Source organism: Rhinopithecus bieti, unplaced genomic scaffold (genome assembly GCF_001698545.2).
Source record: "Rhinopithecus bieti isolate Rb0 unplaced genomic scaffold, ASM169854v2 scaffold_68244, whole genome shotgun sequence".
Lineage (NCBI taxonomy): Eukaryota > Metazoa > Chordata > Mammalia > Primates > Cercopithecidae > Rhinopithecus > Rhinopithecus bieti.
The window spans coordinates 713,410-732,070 of NW_016825829.1; the positions used below are offsets into that span (position 1 = coordinate 713,410).

The following is an 18,661-nucleotide window of genomic DNA, read 5'->3' on the forward strand; positions in this document are numbered from 1 at the left end:
AGGGGAAGAGAGGGGGGGGGAGGGGAGGGGAGGGGAAGGGAAAAAAGAAAATTCAAGTTTGAGAACGTGTCTAGGAAAGAAGGGTGGGTGCAACTACTGGCACATGGAACTGGCTAGAAGCAAACAGATCGTCAAAGGATAAAATTACATCAAATTTCAAGATGGAATCTAGTTGGCTTTTCTTTGCAATGCTAGAATTGGGCAACACCTCATTCCAAAAAACAGAATGCAGCCTGGGCAACATAGTGAGACCCCCATCTGTACAAAAAAAAATTAGACATGGTGGTGTGCACCTGTAGTACCAGCTACTCAGGAGGCTGAGGTGGGAGGATCACTGGAGCCTAGGAGGTCAAGGCTGCAATGAGCCGTGACTGCGTCACTGCATTCCAGCCTGAGCAACAGACAAGAGCCTGTGAGAGAGAGAAAAAAAAAAAAAAAAAAAACAAGGAGAAGGGAAGGAGGGAGGCATGGAAAGAGACAGAGAGGAAGAAAGAGAAAGAAAACAGAATGACTGTTTCAATGAGCTGAACAGAGGAGTTTGGTTTTATAGGCAGAAAAGGGCTGAAGCAAGCAGACACAGAGAACAAAAAGCAGACTAGTCCTTTCAAAGTTACTTCTCTTGCTCCTTGCCTCTTGCAAAGGTTAAAGCAGAGGGGACCTCCTTATCATGCTGGCTAAAATTGGCCTGTTTGGGGATTTGGCTACTACATCTCCTTCCTGATCTCTCAGAAGGTCAAACAGCTTTCAGCATGGTGACATGGAACTTCAGCATGAGTGACTCCATTGTGGTTTGATTTGTTGGGCCTAGTATAGGAGCTTAGTACAAACCAATGGCCACCTATAAATTTAGCTTAACAAGATCAAAAGCCGACTATGTTTCTTTCTTTCTTTTTTTTTTTTTTGAGACGGAGTCTTGCTCTGTCACCTAGCTGGAGTGCAGTGGGGCAATCTTGGCTCACTGCAAGCTCCGCCTCCCGGATTCATACCATTCTCCTGCCTCAGCCTCCCAAGTAGCTGGGACTACAGGTGCCCGCCACCATGCTTGGCTAATTTTTTGTATTTTTAGTAGAAACGGGGTTTCACCATGTTAGCCAGGATGGTCTTGATCTCCTGACCTCATGACCTGCCCGCCTCGGCCTCCCAAAGTGCTGGAATTGCAGGTATGAGCCACCGCGCCAGGCTAAAGCCGACTATGTTTCTGAGAGAAGTATGGTGCTGAAGAACTTGGATCCAGGATGAAGACAGCCTTGAACTGCTTGAGCCTTAAAACAACCTTCAAACCCACAAACTCCAATCAGTAGCAGTGGGTCTGCAAAGCTCTGCACTGCTTAAGAAACCTGTGGAGGTTTCATCTGTCTGTCCATCTTAGCTGGCTCAAGAAGGAAAATGTCCTGGGGGTGGAGCCATGGGACACAGTGAACACAGGTGAGGGCATAACTGGGCACTAATCAAGGAATGTTCCCCAACCCCACAGGGCCTTTCACTGATGGGCCAGTGTCTACTGAGGGCACCCTGCTCTTCCTTTCCTAAAAGGGAATTTCTGCAATAGTCACCCTGCCTCTGCTCCCCCATAGTATATTAGGTATGAGGAGGGAAGATCATTTGGTTCTTTATGTAGGCTGCTGAATCCTGTGGAGCCACGTCTAGCACTCATGGAGGAAACAGAGCATAGGTCTTTCTGGTCTTTTTTTGTTTTTTTTTTTTTCTTTCCTGAGACAGAGTCTTGCTCTCTCGCCAGGCTGGAGTGCAGTGGTGCGATCTCAGCTCACTGCAACCTCCGCCTCCCAGGTTCAAGCAATTCTCCTGCCTCAACCTCCCAAGTAGCTGGGACTACAGATGCGTGTAACCACACCCAGCTAATTTTTGTATTTTTAGTAGAGACGGGGTTTCACCATGTTGGCCAGAATGGTCTCCATCTCCTGATCTCGTGGTCTGTCTGCCTCAGCCTCCCAAAGTGCTGGGATTACAGGCATGAGCCACCACACCCGGCCTAATTCTGGTCTTTGAAGGGAAATTAGGATGCCTGTAAGGGAAGAAGGCTGTGCATGGATATTTGGTGGCTAGAGGACAGACATGGCCGAGAGAGCCAACTGTCCTCTGCTGACTCAAGATGCACTCTCATTATGCAGAGTCATTGCCAGAAAGTGGCTGCCCAGCTAGTACTTCTGTGGCTCTGCCCCCTTTGCAATTAAAAGTGGCCATGTGACAGAGCAATGTACAAAAGAGGTGTACCGCTTGGGTGACAGGTGCACCAAAATCTCAGAAACCACCACTAAAGAACTTTTCCATCCCAACAAAATACCACCTGTCTCTCCAAAACTATTGGAATAAAAAACAACCAAAAATGGGTGTACCCACTTCCAGGGTTGGACCATAAAGCCCTCCTGTCTCATCCCCCACGTTACCTGAGCTAAGTACTTTCCTCCATGACTGTCAGCTTCTCAGGAGAGATTTATCTGTTTTTATTCATCCCTGTATCCCTAGAGCCAAGCTTAGTGCCTGGCACACAATAAATCATTTTTGAATGAAAGTGAAGTAACTGGCGCCGTCGTCAAGATAGTCTAAAGAGGGCACTGAGATATAAAGCCAGGTCTGGCTGGCTCCAAAGCCCATGATCTTAACTGCTATTCATACATTCATTCATTCAACAAGTATTTACTGAGCGTCTAATGTGTGCCAGGCACTGTTCTAGGCACGAAAAATACAGCAGTGAACAAAGCAAATACAACTTCCCCCTCTTACGAAGCTTACATTTTAGGGAAAAGCCCAACGAACAAGTACAAATCAAATACATAGTATACGAGATAATAAGAAGTGCTGTGGAGAAAAATAAAAGAAGAAAAATAAAGAGTAAATGAGGCCGGGCGCGGTGGCTCAAGCCTGTAATCCCAGCACTTTGAGAGGCCGAGACGGGCGGATCACGAGGTCAGGAGATCAAGACCATCCTGGCTAAAATGGTGAAACCTCGTCTCTACTAAAATACAAAACTAGCCGGGCGAGGTGGCGGGCGCCTGTAGTCCCAGCTACTCGGGAGGCTGAGGCAGGAGAATGGCGTCAACCCGGGAGGCGGAGCTTGCAGTGAGCTGAGATCCAGCCACTGCACTCCAGCCCGGGCGACAGAGCAAGACTCCGTCTCAAAAAAAAAAAGTAAATGAGAGCCGGGTGTGGTGGTGTGCGTCTATAATCCCGGCTACGGGGGAGGCTTAGGTGGGCTCGCTTGAGCCCAGGAGTTCGAGTTGAGCAACATAGCGAGACCCTGTCTCCAAGAAAAAAAGAGTGAATGAGGGAAGGGGTAGTGGTCAGGAAATTCCTCAGGTGAGAGAATAAGCCCTGTAAGAAAAATTCTCAAGAGACAGAGTGAGGCAGAGTGAGAGAGGGTGGATGAGGTCGGGGTCTGGGAAGCCATGAAGAGAGTTCAGAGGAGGGGCCGACACAATCTGGCTTAAATTTTAATAAGGCCACTCTGGCTGCTGTGCTGAGAACAGGGAAAAGGCAGAAGCTGGCCACAGTGTTCCAGGTGAGATGCTGATGGCTTGAGCCAAGTGATAGCAGTGAAGGTGAGAAAAGGTCGGATTCTGCTGTGTTTTGAGGTGAGGGCTGAACACTCTGCCCAAGGATTGAGTGTGGGGGTGTGAGGAGGTCAAGTGCGGCTACATGAGCATTAACTGAGGTGCAGATGGAAACATCAGGGTGCTTGGGTTGAGTATTCAGGGTCTGGTGCAGGCTCTTCCTGGCACCAGTTATGCTTCCAAAGAGCAATGTCAGGTAGGCAGGAGCACAGTGAGCTGCAAGTTGAGTGAGAGGCCCAGCCTGCAGGCATGAACTGGAGAGATGGGAGCCTGTTTCAAGCCATAATACTACAAGATCACAAGGGAGCAAGTGTGGATAGAAAAAGCGAGAGGCTCCTGAACAAAGATGGGGGGCATTTGGTATTAAAAGGCCTAGAAGATAAGGGGGGACCAGCCAAGCCATCTGAGGCACGCAGTGGAACAGGAAAGGTGATGATGCAGAACAGGCTCACGGAAGAAAGCATGACACACCACGCCAGTGCAGCCCACAGGGGCAGCAAGACAAGGACCAAGAACGGATCCCTGGGACATGGCAAGGATGGCTTTGGTGAGGTGGTGGAGGTGAGAACTCAGCATCTAGCACCTAACTGACCCCACACTTGTTTGAAGAGTAAATAACAAGACCAGGTGCGTTGGCTCACGCCTGTAATCCCAGCACTTTGTGAGGTCGAGGTGGGCAGATCACTTGGGTTCAGGAGTTTAAGACCAGCCTGGGCAACATGGTGAAACCCTATCCCTACAAAAAATACAAATATTAGCTGGGGATGGCGGTGGGCACCTGTAGTCTTAGCTACTTGGGAGGCTGAGGCAGGAGAATTGCTTGAACCCGGGAGGTAGAGATGGCAGAGAGCCGAGATTGCACCGCTGCACTCCAGCCTAGGTGACAGAGTGAGGCCCTGTCTCAAAGTAATTTTTTTTTTAAAGAGTAAATAACAAACACACAGCAGTGCACACACTGTGCACTCCTAAACACCTCACCCCCGCCCCCCGCCACATATGACTAGACCTGGTGGGGCATGGAGCACACACTGCACACTGCAGCTATAAGAGGTCCCCTGGCTTGGTCTAAGAGACAGACTGCCACAGGTTAAAGGGGGGGGCCCTCCCCGCAGGTTTGGGGTACACGTGCTGGTGAATGCTAGCAGCCAATCTACCCCTCATTCAGCTGTCCTCGGTTCCAAAAGTCTCCACTGCACAGCACAGCGGTCTGGTTCCACGCCCCCGCTGTTTGGCCGGGGCCCAGTCACACTCACAGGTGGGCCGGCTATGCTGTCAATACTACGTAAAGACAAGCAGGCCAGAAGGTGAAGAATCAAGCAAGAAAAGGCAGAGTACAATGAGTCGTGGGGCCATGGCGAGGTCAACGGTGGTCGGCAGTGCCACAGGCATTTCAAAGGAGGACCATCCACAGACACTAAAGTTTGGGCAGCATACTGGGTTGAAAACTGGCAGAGGATTCCTCTAAGTTTTTGAGGTCCCCAAAAGCAGGCAGTAAAGCGGGGCCACAGTGTTTGAAGGCCCAAGGATCCTCTCTATGGGCTGCCTTCATCTGTTTCAAAGGTACTTGTTACAGGCTGAATTCATCCCGCCTTAAAAAACGTATGTTAGAGTTCTATTCCCCAGTTAGCCCCTAAGCCTCAGAAAGTGATCTTATTTGGAGATGGGATCTTTACAGAGGTAATTAAGTTAAAATTAGGTCATCAGGGTGCGCCCTAATCCAACATGATTGATATCCTTATAAAAATGGAAAATCGGACACAGAGAAGCCCACAGAGGGCACGCCACGTGAAGATGAAGACAGACCAGAATGATGCACCTCTAAGCCAGGGAACACCAGACTGCCAGCGAGCCGGCAGAGGCTGGGAGAGAGGCCTGCGACAGATTCTTCCTCACAGCCCACAGAAGGAACCAGCTCTGCTCACAACTTGATCTTGCACTCTGGCCTCCAAGACTGTGAGACAACAAACGTCTGTTGCTGGAGAGATCAGGTTTGTATCACTTTGTCACACAGCCCTAGCAAACTCACGCAATACCATCCTCCGCCTTTCTTCTTCCTGCTATTCCTGCCAAGTTTCTTTTCCTTGCATTTTTGGGCCACTTCTGCTTCAGATGCAGGCATGCCTAGCTTGCTCATTTCCTCATCCTTACTCATTCATTCATTCATTCATTCATCCATCAGCTATTTATTGAGTACTTACTATAGGCCACAACATTATGCAAATGACCTGAGAGAAGCATTTAAAGGGCTTCATGGGCCAGGCACGGTGGCTCAAGCCTGTAATCTCAGCACTTTGGGAGGCTGAGACGGGCGGATCACGAGGTCAGGAGATCAAGACCATTCTGGCTAACACGGTGAAACCCCGTCTCTACTAAAAAATGGTCTCGATATCTGGACCTCATGATCCACCCGCCTTGGCCTCCCAAAGTGCTGGGATTACAGGCATGAGGCACCGTGCCTGGTCAAGAATATTCTTTTATGTATCAGTGTATAGATATTTTTGGTCCTAAAGTAGCATAAAGCCACTAAACCCAATATTTGGTTCACTGACCAAGAAATAAAAATCCTGACTTAAATCCATTATAGAAAAGTAGAAAACATAAGAAAACCAAACTGACCTGGTTGCTAATAACCTGGCTGATTGATAGCATCCCAAATTAGCTATACCACAATGATGGTAACAGACGGTAGACATTATTATTTTGGGAGAATGGGGTAACCCTTTTTTGGCAGAGAAATAATTTGGCTGACTACTACATAGATTACTTCAAATATCTGACAAATAAGAAGAAATATTAAGTTTATAACTCTTTCTAGAAAACTTGATCTTACATGCTGTTGAAAATTCTAATAGGCCGGGTATAGTGGTTCACCCTGTAATCCCAGCCCTTTGGGAGGTTGAAGTGGGAGGGTAGGATCACTTGAGTCCAGGGGTTCCAGACTAGCCTGGGCAACACCGTGAGACCCCAGCTCTACAAAAAACACAAAATTAGCTGGGCATGGCAGCGCATACCTGTGGTCCCAGCCACTTGGGAGTCTGAGACAGGAGCATTGCTTGGCCACTGAGTTCAAGGCTTTGGGGCTTCAGTAGCTATGACTGCCCCACCTGCACTTCAGTCTGGGCAACAGAGTGAGACCCTGTCTTTAAAAAAGAAAATTGGCAGGCCAGGCGCGGTGGCGCAAGCCTGTAATCCCAGCACTTTCGGAGGCCGAGATGGGCGGATCATGAGGTCAGGAGATCGAGACCAGCCTGGCGAACATGGTGAAACATCGTCTCTACTAAAAAATACAAAAAACTAGCCGGGCGAGGTGGTGGGCACCTGTAGTCCCAGCTACTCAAGAGGCTGAGGCAGGAAAATGGCGTAAACCTGGGAGGCGGAGCTTGCAGTGAGCTGAGATCCAGCCACTGCACTCCAGCCTGGGCAAGAGAGAGAGACTCCATCTCAAAAAAAAAAAAAAAAAACAAAGAAAATTGGCTGGGCACCGTGGCTCATGCCTGTAAATCCCAGCACTTCGGGAGGCCGAAGCCGGTGGATCACCTGAGGCTGGGAGTTCGAGACCAGCCTGACCAACAGGTACATTTGTACAAAAAAATACAAAATTAGCCAGGCATAGTGGTACATGCCTGTAATCCCAGCTACCTGGGAGGCTGAGGCAGGAGAATCACTTGAACCCAGGAGGCGGAGGTTGCGGTGAGCCGAGATTGTGCCATTGCACTCCAGCCTTGGCAACAAGAGCAAAACTCCTAAAAAAAGAAAGAAAAGAAAAGAAAATTTGGGCAGGCACAGTGGCTCACACCTGGAATCCCAACACTTTGGGAGGCCAAGGCGGGTGGATCATTTCAGGTCAGGAGTTTGAGACTAGAAAAAGAGCATTCTTTTAATTTCCTCAGCTGGGGAACTTCAAAGGCAACTTGGAGGATTCTCTGCTGTCTTCTACCTTTAGCATCTCTCTGATCTCCTCTTTCCTGTTTGTTCTCCTAGCTACCCCACTGTCCTAGCGCATATGGCTGATGCCTGCTTACTATGTCAAAGAAACAGGCCCTTGCAGTGGCCCTTTGTTGGTTTCTTCTGCAGCCCCTCCCTTACTTCTCCCCCACGGTGTACGTCTTGCTGCGACTGTCAGTCCAGTTGCCTGGTTCCCCCCAGCCACGGATGCAGGGAGGGAGCCAGAGCCAAGCAAGCCAATTGGTGCTGTCTCCCAGGATAAGAATCATGAAATTCTCCCAGGCTAAGAATCATGAAATTCACAGGCAAAATCAGATAAATAAAATAAAAAGATATCCGCTGTGTCACAGGAGTGACAGTTGAGACCTGACTATCAATCAGTAGCCCCCTGTCTAAAACTATCTGAAACTGCAACTACCAATGCCACCTGGGTGCTTCCTACCCCCATCCCTGCTGTAGTTTCCCTTGGCACTCACCACTTACTAATATGCCACTTATTTATGTGTCTCAAGACTGCCTCCCCTATAAGAATGTGGTCTCCAGAATGGCAGGAATTTCTGAGTATGTTGTTTATTGCTATAGGCACAGCACCTGGAACATTCTGAGCACACATCTGCCAAATGAATGAATGAATGAATGAATGAATGAGTGGGTCTCGGCTCCCGTTCTTTCCACCCTGATTATTAGGTTCTTACTTTGATTCTTTGAGCTACCCAATATCTTTTCCATAAATTTCCTATTTGCTTAAGTTAGCAAAAGTTCTAGGGAGGAAGCCTCAGCAAGAGACAGCATTAATAGTAATAGGTATATCAACTATGCTGCAGGTGTTAAAGAAACTGCTAAATAACACCACAGCCTGAAATCGGAACAGAATTGGGATAAGACCAAAACCCACATTAAATGCACGTATCACGTATTCTTGTCTGCATTTGTGTTTTCAATTTCTCCAAGAGATAAGATGGTGTTTAAAGTCTCCTCAGAAGCATGATGTGAAATAATTTAAGCTTATTTAAAACATAAAAGTTATAAGTTGCTTAACAAACAATATTATACAGGGAAAAAAAATCCTAAATTAAAAAAAAAAAAAAAAAAAAAACAGGGCACAGTGGCTCACGCCTGTAATCCCAGTACTTTGGGAGGCCGAGGTGGGCGGATCACCTGTGATCTGGAGTTCGAGACGAGCCTGACCAACATGGAGAAACCCGTCTCTACTAAAAATACAAAATTAGCCAGGCGTCATGGTACATGCCTGTAATCCCAGCTACTTGGGAGACTGAGGCAGGAGAATTGCTTGAACCTGGGAGGCAGAGGTTGTGGTGAGCCAAGATTGCGAGACTGCGATTGCACCATCGCACTCCAGCCTGGGCAACAAGAGTGAAACAATGTCAAAAAAAAAAATTGTTTTCATATGCATTAACAATATGATCTATGAACCTATGAATTACATCAAGGAAAAAAATAAAACAAAACACCAACAAAAACCCAATATGGGCCGGGTGCAACGGCTCACGCCTGTAATCTCAGAACTTTGGGAGGCCGAGGTGGGCGAAACACTTGAGGTCAGGAGTTCGAGACCAGCCTGAGCAACATGGCAAAAACTTGTCTCTACTAAAAATACAAAAATTAGCCGGGCGTGGTGGCGCTTGCCTATAGTCCCAGCTACTTGGGAGGCTGAGGCAGGAGAATCACTTGAACCCAGGAGGCAGAGGTTGCAGTGAGCTGAGATCGCACCACTGCACTCCAGCCTGGGCAACAGAGTGAGACTCTGTTTCAAAACAGAACGAAACAAAAAGACCAACCCAATATGATCATTTCACACTTTCGTCATGTCCCTGGCAGAGTGACACACAAACGCTTTCAGTGTAGCATCATCTGCCAACATTCCTGAAAGGAGAAAGGTTCTAACAATCTCTGTTTAGACCGTCTTAGTCTGTTCAAGCTGTTCTAACAAAATACTATAAACTGAGTAGCTTATAAATTGCAGAAATTTATTTCTCACAGTTCTAGAAGCTAAGAAGTTCAAGATCAAAACAGATTTGGTGTCTGGTGAGGGCCCAGTTTCTGATTCATAGCCAGCACCTTCTTTCGTGTCCTTCACATGGTGGAAGGAGTGAGGGATGTCTCTCCAGTTTCTTTTATAAAGGCATTAATATCATTCATGAGGGCTCCACTCTCATGACCCAATCACCTTCCAAAGGCCCCACCTCCTAATTCCATCACCTTTGTAGTGAAGATTTCAACATAAGAATTTTGGGGGAACACAAACATTCAGACCATAGCAAGCAAGGACCAGAGAGGGAGGGGGGATGGAGACTGACTGATTCTATTTGCAATAAATCCAGGAAATGACTGGATTCACTAAAAATATTAAATCAACATTGTACTTCTCAGGACCAGAATATAACTCTTGTGCTATGTTCATTCATTTCAAAGATTAATTTTCTAGTACATGAGCCAGAGAAGTTAAACAAGGAGCTGTCCATGAAGTTATATGTACAAGACACCTCCTGGTACATCCTGGGAGATACTTTAAAGTAACAAACCCAGTCATCAACTTGGAAAAAAGCCCTAAATTATAACCAACACTCAGCATGGATCCATGTATTTCTAATATTATATATTCAACTTCTCTAACCATTAATCAAGCTGTACATAATGACTCTTTCTGACTACAGGAGCAAATACTCTCACTCAATGGGGACAGACCTCATAATCACACTACCACGAAGTTAATATGAGATATTTCAGGGAAAAAATTAAAACTTTCTTTTTTTTCCCCAAGACAGAGTCTCGCTCTGTCACTCAGGCTGGAGCGCATGACACAATCTTGGCTCACTGCAAGCTCCACCTCCCGGGTTCACGCCATTCTCCTGCCTCAGCCTCCCGTGTAGCTGGGACTACAGGTGCCTGCCACCATGCCTGGCTAACTTTTGTATATTTAGTAGAGACAGGATTTCACCTTGTTAGCCAGAATGGTCTTGATCTCCTGACCCCGTGATCCGCCTGCCTTGGCCTCCCGAAGTGCTGGGATTACAGTCGTGAGCTACTGCGCCTGGCCAAAACTTTCATTTTTCAAACTATCACTGTGGTCCCAGGCTTTGTGGCAGAATCTGGTTTTATATTATTTAGTATTTATAGAGCACTTACATTTACCTCATTATCTGATCTCTGCTGCATTATAAGGAAGGCGGGTTGGTATAATTCCTTTTTGTAAGTTACATGCAGATAGGTAGTGTAAAAAGAAAACTGGTTTAGCGTCAATCTGACTTCCACGAAGGATGATTCTCTTCCATGACCAATTTGGAGTTCAGAGTGAGGGACAAGAGGCACAGTCAAGTGCTCCACTGAAAATGGCTGCTGAGAACGCATACTGCTCTGGGACTCCCTGATTGTCTTAAGGGAAAAAGATCCCATTCTCGTCCCACCCGTTCTCAGTTCTTCTATTCAAAATAGTGTGAGTTGGTGCATAAAAATACTGAGAAGATGAAGTCTTTGTTTCAGACTTTTTTAAAGAGATGGTCTTGCTCTTTTGCCCAGGCTGGACTCTCCTGGGCCCAAGCAAGCCTTCCACTTCAGCTTCCAGAGTAGCTGGGACTACAAGTGTGGCTGCCACCTTCGGCTCCAGATTGTCCTTTAAGTATGCAGCGCTGGCTGGTGTCACATCTTCAGTCGGCATTTACCCTGTCCTGGAGCACAAAATCCAAGCAGAGCTTCTCCATCACACAAGGAAATAGAGGAAATCAGCAATTCCGTAAGAGTGACGTGGTGTGAAGAACTACTGTGGCTGGCACAGGGGGACTTGAGGTCCGAAGCTCTGTCACTAGCTCTCTTGAGAGGCAAGCAAGGGAGACATGAGGTCCGAGAGAGAGGATTGCGGGGTTCTCCCGCTGAAGGGTTGGACCAACTGATGCTTTTGTGGCGGGAGGCAGAGGACTAGAGAGACCAGGATGGGTGAAAACAGGAGGATATTTATTTTAAGGTGCATACCAGCTCAGTGGATTCACATCCAAAAAGTTGAGCCTTGAACAAAGACTGAGCAGGATTTGTATAAGCAAACTTACAGAAGCCAAACAAAGGCAGTTAATCATATAATCACAGGTCACATCATCTATAGCATAACTGATGACTTGGCATAACTTGTGGCCTTGCATAGCTGCTGGCCTTGTAGCTGCGATGAAAGAAAAAAACAAAAGCTGGCTAAATACAGACATTCGTCCATTTTTTTTTTTTTTTTAACTTCACCCCTGCTCCGTAAGGGGGGTGTCTGGAGCCTATTTCTTTGGTTTTGACTTCTGGAACAGGGTTTTTTTTTTTTTTTTTGAGATGGAGGCTCGCTCTGCCCCAGGCTGGAGTGCAGTGGCGCGATCTCGGCTCACTGCAAGCTCCGCCTCCCGGGTTCACGCCATTCTCCTGCCTCAGCCTCCCGAGTAGCTGGGACTACAGGCGCCCGCTGCTACGCCCAGCTAATTTTTTTGTATTTTAGTAGAGATGGGGTTTCACTGTGTTAGCCAGGATGGTCTCGATCTCCTGACCTCGTGATCCGCCCACCTCGGCCTCCCAAAGTGCTGGGATTACAGGCGTGAGTCACCGCGCCCGGCCTTGGAACAGCGTTATCTTATAACTGTCCTTGAAGTGAGCTTGCTAAGCAAAAGAAAACTTGTTGTGTTTTTCTTTTTAACCCCTGCCTTGCCACATTCTGGGCCTTGGCTTTTACTTTTCTTGGAGTGAATGAATGCAGTACTTATTATTTTTAAATTTCTGCCTCGCTTTAATAATGATAAAAGGCTGAATTTTTGCCAACTTGTCCATTTGTCACCATGTCGTGCTAAAGCACACTTGACATGCCATAAAGCCTCAGATCAAACCTCAAAACCAAGCAGTTATGTGAAAAATAACATTGCCCTATAATCACTATCGGAAGGTTCTCACCCAGAGTAGTTCCCAGGCTGCTCTTCTTTGTCCCCCTTAAGACCATAAAGACGCCGTTCTTTTTCGGTGGGACAGGTTGTCCAACACGAGCAGGACACTGCCTGCCCCATCCTGAAGCAACACTGTCACCGAGGTCACAGGACAAGGACACGGGGCAAGACTAAGAAGAGCAAAGCGCAGACTTCTCTCATCTGGACCAGGAGACGCGAGCTCGGGACCTGGCCAAGGCAGCCTGACCACACTGCACAGACCCCGGCTCTGGCTCCGTGCAGATCTGGGTTCCCCCAATGGGAGGTGTTGGGGCTCTCCAGGGAAATCGGGGTTCTCCGGGGATGTCAGGTTCCTTCAGTGGGGCCAGCTCCTGGATTCGGGGTTCTCCAGGGGAGGTCGAGGGCGCCTGCCGCACACCCACCTTGACGCGCTTTCAGCAGCAGCGAGTTGGCCATGATGTTCTCGAGCTCCGTGTCCTGGCGCCGGCGCCGCCGCCGCCTCCGCCGCCGCCTCCGCCGGCGGATTCTGCGGGACCGATGAGACTGAGGAGGAGAAGACTGAGAAGGCGGAACAGGAGGAGACGCCGCCGCCCCCGCGCATAGCTCTCCGGGCGCCACCCACTCCTCGAGCCCCGGACACGATCCCGGGGGGCTGCCCCGCTACCGCCACCACCACCACTGCCACCAGGGGCGCCGCCGCCGCCGCCGCCTCCGCCGGCCCTCACCAGCAGGGGAGCGGTCGGGGCGAGGGGAGGGGGCAACCCGACCGCGGCGGATCCCAGCTGTCACCGCTGCCGCGCTATATCGCCCCGGTTCTTCTCGGCCCCATCACCCTCGCCTCGCGCGCGCAGCTTCCTCCTCAGTGCCTGGTCCCCGGGCAGCCCCGAGTCAATGCCGTGGCCCACTTCGGACAAGGGCTCACTGGCAGGGGTGCCGCCGCCGCCGCCCGCGACCCGCACCCGGGCGGGCTGGGCGCTAACGGCTTAGCTAAAGAGGCAGCGCCCCTCGCCGCCGCGCGCGGGCACTACAGCTCCCAGAAGGCCCTGCGCCAAGAGTACACGGCGGGCCGCGGCGCGTGGCCTGCTGGGAGTGGTAGTCGCTAAGCCTGTCGGCGTGTGAGCCGAGCAGAAGCCTGCGGCCGCGGTGTTTACCTCTCGCGAGCTCGGAGGTGATGCGCTATTCTCGCGAGACGAGGCCGGGAGGCAGTTCCGCTGCCCGGCACGTGTCTCGGGGTGGTACGCGCCGCGTCTCTCTTCGGGTCTCGGCGCCTTGGGCGCAGCGGAACGCTCGCCATGGGGAAGGCCAAGAAGGTCGGGGCGCGAAGGAAGACCTCCGGGACGCCGGCGGGAGCGCGAGGGGGCCCGGCGAAGGCCAACTCCAATCCATTCGAGGTGAAAGTCAACAGGCAGAAGTTCCAGATCCTGGGCCGGAAGACGCGCCACGACGTGGGGCTGCCCGGGGTGTCTCGCGCGCGGGCCCTCAGGAAGGTAAGCGGGGGGCGCAGGGGGAGCCGGACGGCAGGATCTGGGCCCCATGCTGCTCTCGGACCGGCTGCGTCCTTCTCGGTGCGTCGGTTTCCTCGTTGAGCGGCGGAGGCCGTGACTGTATAGTCACGGGACTGACTTTATGGTTCGGAAGCCTCTGCTGTTCTCTGAGCTGGAGTGACCTAGAAACTATCGCTCTCCTGAAGACCCTGCATTCGTATTATTTCGGTGACTCTTCCAACCGGGTCAGGAGGAGTCGGTCACTTCGGGCGGCGCCCTGGACAGCTGCTGGTTAACCCGCGTTTACTCTGAGCTCCTCTGGTTTAGGGACGGCGGGTAGGGGCTGTGTGGGATGCTCCGTTTGATGTTTGATCGGCTCTCCCCTGAAGCGCGTGACCTTGTTCCTTGGGAAGTAACTCTGTGGAAACTCATTGCTTCCTAGTTTTTTTAATATAATTTTTTTTTTTAAATTTTCACTGAGGAACATAGATTAGTAGGTTGGTGAAAAAATTAAGGCACAGAAAGGACAAGTGAATTTCCTAAGGTCACACAACTGGTAAGGGCTGGGCATGCATTCACATTTCAATGTCTAGAGAGCCTTCTTGCTCCCCCGAGCGCTTCTGTTTGACCTCGCTTCTAGGTTCTGGGAGATAAAGGTAAAGAAAACTTGCCCCTGCCTTCATGAGCTCCTGGTCCCTATTCCATCAGAGTGTGCAAGCTGGATGGTATTTAAATCAAATATCCTTACTGCACGACGACGACAGAGTGCGTAAGAGGCAGGATAGACTTACAGCTGACTTCGGAAAGAGTCCCTCATTACACACCCCAACAGGCAGGGGTGGGAGAATAAGGTAGTGTGGTCCCTAGAATAGACACATTTGTCTTCACCACTGAAACCTCAGTTTTCTCATTTCTGAAGTAGAGATAATATACATCCTACCCCTTGTGGTGACGTATGAGAATTAAGTAAGATAGCACATAGAGCACATAGCAAGTGTTCTCTAAATACTGTTATTCTTAGCCTTCTTGGCTTGTTGTTCGAGCCCCGCACAGTCCGGCTGTTGTCCTTGCTTCGCCTCTTGCAACTCAGTTTGTCCAAAAGGTCTGCCTTAGCTCCCAAAGTCTCTAAAGGGCAGGCTCAGGTTCACCACCCAAGCTATGTAGCCCAAATAGGACAGGTTGCTCAAACTTCTGGTATTGAGCAGATCCACCTCCCTGCTCTTTGCTGAAGGCCTGGGACGGGGTGGGGGGGGGGGGGGCGAATTGCTGCTCCTTTTTGGACCTCCAATGCTTGGCCCATGGTAGGAACAAATATTTGAAGAAATCAGAAGTGGAACCTGAGTGCCTTAGGAGATCACAGTCAGGAAAAAGGGTAACAGGAAAGTCCGAAAATTCTTCCTAGAGGGACTTACAGTCAAGTTTCGCAAAGGGAGTGAGCTGTTCATGGTCCCAGGGTGGGCAGAGGACACAGAGGCAAAGGCAGATTGTCCCGGTGTGGTGAGGTGTGGCGCTTGCAGCTGTCTGAGGGACAGCAGGTCGTCCAGTTGACTGTGAGCTTGATAACACCTGTGGGGGCATGTGAGGCCGGCGTAGGAGGCCTGGCTCTTTTCGAGTGGGCTGTTCCCTTAGAAGTAAGTGGGCTGTCTCAGTTGGCTTCTCCCCTCTGGTCGGTTGTAGTACTCTGAGGCACTCAAGTCTGGCAGGAAGGGGGCAGCCCCCAGGTGCCAGTCTCAGGACGTTGCTTTATAGCTGTGCCTCAGTTTCCTTATTTCTGAAATAATTTATAAAATAAGTTATATGAATGTAGTTGTTAATCGGTAACTATGTTATTAATGTAGTTACTGGTCCCTTACAGTTGGTCAGGCCTTGTGCCAAGCGGTTTACATTTAATCCTCACCCTTATGAGGGGGAAGTACTGTTATTATCCCTATTTTATGCCATAAATTCCACATGATGTCACAACATCTATATAGTTTAAGAAAGAAAGAGAATCAGAATAATGTAGAATAACTCATATTACGTATTTATAGCCTAAGGGCTGTTCTTCACTAAGATTTACCCATAGAATCATATTCCAGATGATGAGAACTAATGTTTTTTTTGTTTGTTTGTTTTGGTTTTTTTGAGGCGGAGTCTCGCTCTGTCGCCCCCAGGCTGGAGTGCAGTGGCTGGATCTCAGCTCACTGCAAGCTCCGCCTCCCGGATTTATGCCATTCTCCTGCCTCAGCCTCCCGAGTAGCTGGGACTACAGGCGCCCGCTACCTCGCCCAGCTAGTTTTTTTGTATTTTAGTAGAGACGGGGTTTCACCGTGTTAGCCAGGATGGTCTCGATCTCCTGACCTCGTGATCCGCCCGTCTCGGCCTCCCAAAGTCCTGGGATTACAGGCTTGAGCCACCGCGCCCGGCCGAGAACTTATGTTTTTAGAGGCCGAGATGGCCGATACCTGCCCCATCTACCTCCTTCCTGCTAGAAACCAGTGACCCTCTCTTCCTCTGCAGGGACAGGCCTCAGAAGTCTTCTCAGTGTAGGCCGGGTTCAGTGGCTCGTGCCTGTAATCCTAGCACTTCGGGAGGCCAAGGCAGGCGGGAGGCCAAGGCAGGCGGATTGCCTAAGCTCAGGAGTTTGAAACCAGCCTGGTCAACACCGTGAAACCCTGTCTCTACTAAAAATACAAGAAAATGAGCCGGGCGTGGCGGCATGCCCCTGTAATCACAGCTACTTGGGAGGCTGAGGCAGGAGAATTGCTTCAACCCAAGAGGCAGAGGTTGCAGTGAGCCGAGATTGCGCCACTGCACTCAAAAGCCTGGACGACACAGTGAGACTCCGTCTACAAAAATATATATATATATATCAGTGTAGCATGTAAGCAGCTTCTGTCCATACAGACTTTATCAAGTAGTACAGGCCAGCACATGTAATGTGCTCCCATCTGATTGCCAGCTAGACCTTGTGATTTAAATGGTGAGATGTTTTACTTTTGCTTTTCTTTTGAGACAGAGTCTCGCTATCGCCCAGGCTAGAGTGCAGTGACGTGATCTCGGCTCACTGCAAGCTCCACTTCCCGGGTTCACGCCATTCTCCTGCCTCAGCCTCCTGAGTAGCTGGGACTACAGGCACCCACCACCACGCCTGGCTAATTTTTTGTATTTTGGTAGAGACGGGGTTTCACTGTGTTAGCCAGGATGGTCTCGATCTCCTGACCTCGTGATCCACCTGCCTCAGCCTCCCAAAGTGCTGGGATTACAGGTGTGAGCCACCACGCCCAGCCTGTTTTAAATTTTTACTCTGCAGATAAAGAATGGTGAAGGTGACCAGGCGTGGTGGCTCACACCTATAATCCCAGCACTTTGGAAGGCCGAGGCAGGCGGATCATCTGAGGTCAGGAGTTCAAGACCAGCCTGGCCAACGTGGTGAAACCCCGTCTCTACTAAAAAGTACAAAAATTAGCCAGGTGTGGTGGCTGGCACCTTAGTCCCAGCTACTTGGGTGGCAGAGGCAGGAGAATCGTTTGAACCTGGGAGGTGGAGGTTGCAGTGAGCCGAGATAAAGTCATTGCGCTCAAACCTGGGGGACAAGAGTGAGACTTCTTTAAAAAAAAAAAAAAAGAATGGTGAAGGTTCAGAGAGCTTAACCTGATCAGTACTGTGTATGGTTCACTGTCAGCACCCAGCAGGATCCCGCTCTGGAATGACTCCTAACAGAAGTGGAGAAAACGGGCGACGGTGATGGAGCCCTCTGGTCTGTCTGGAGACACTAGCTGTCTTTAGACTCTGGTTCAGGAAATTGTACCCAAGGTTGTTTTTTTTTTGTTTTGTTTTGTTTTGTTTTGAGACGGAGTCTCACTCTGTCGCCCAGGCTGGAGTGCAGTGGCGCAGTCTCAGCTTACTCTAAACTCCACTTCCCGAGTTCATGCCATTCTCCTGCCTCAGCCTCCCGAGTAGCTGGGACTACAGGTACCCGCCACCACGCCTGGCTAATTTTTTTTGTATTTTTAGTAGAGACGGAGTTTCACCGTGTTAGCCAGGATGGTCTCGATCTCCTGACCTTGTGATCCGCCTGCCTCAGCCTCCCAGAGTGCTAGGATTACAGGCGTGCGCCACCGCTCCTGCCCCCAAAGGTGTTTCTAGCAAACATTGTTTAGCACTGCCACGGTTTTTTTTGTTTAGCACTGCCACGGTAGGAAGTTACTAGGGATTAATCATTCAGCATGTCTCATTGAAAGAAATTGGTTTTTGAAACATTCTTGAAGAAAACGACGAAAATTGCCTTTGGAAGTGTTTATTGAACTAATGGATGGTTTCCTACTCTTCAGGCAGCAGAGGGGTTTTTCATGCATTTTAAGTGTAATAATAGCACTTTCACATTTCAAAGTGAGATAAGAGAAATGGTTTTTTTACATCCTTTTCTCCTGTCCACATGATGAATACTGCGGTTGACCTCTCCAGATGGAATGTGCTGTAAATGGAAAGGAGGGCCAAGGTGTGCTTCTGTCCCTGCTGGAGCATCTTCTGCTCTTGCCCAGCTGCTTCTTAACCCCTTCCACTCTCCTTTCCTCCTCTTCCAGCTCCTGGTTTTGACCTTAAATGTGGGTTTCTTAGCCTTTAAATTCATTTCCAACCCTGGGGAAGTGACCTATGTCTGGAGCAAAATCTGGCCTGTCCCCTCCTGAAACAGAACTTGGAACCAGAGTGGCAGTGACCAAGTCACCACATTCTCCCTCCCTCCTGCCCCACGCTCACATTC

At 49.5% G+C, this 18,661-nt stretch overlaps 2 protein-coding genes across 2 annotated transcripts in view; one reads left to right on the forward strand and one right to left on the reverse strand.

Moving 5' to 3' along the window:
- Positions 1-13,462, reverse strand: part of GRK4 (G protein-coupled receptor kinase 4) — a 69,500-nt gene extending 56,038 nt beyond the window's left edge. The window contains 2 exon segments of the mRNA XM_017863126.1: positions 12,856-12,976; positions 13,159-13,462. Of these exon segments, the coding sequence (XP_017718615.1) occupies positions 12,856-12,889 (34 nt within the window). The 5' untranslated portion in view covers positions 12,890-12,976; positions 13,159-13,462.
- A 68-nt stretch (positions 13,463-13,530) lies between these two features.
- Positions 13,531-18,661, forward strand: part of NOP14 (NOP14 nucleolar protein) — a 29,744-nt gene continuing 24,613 nt past the window's right edge. The window contains exon 1 of the mRNA XM_017863124.1: positions 13,531-13,920. Coding sequence (XP_017718613.1) covers positions 13,726-13,920 — 195 coding nt within the window. The 5' untranslated portion in view covers positions 13,531-13,725. The remainder of the gene's footprint in view (positions 13,921-18,661) is intronic.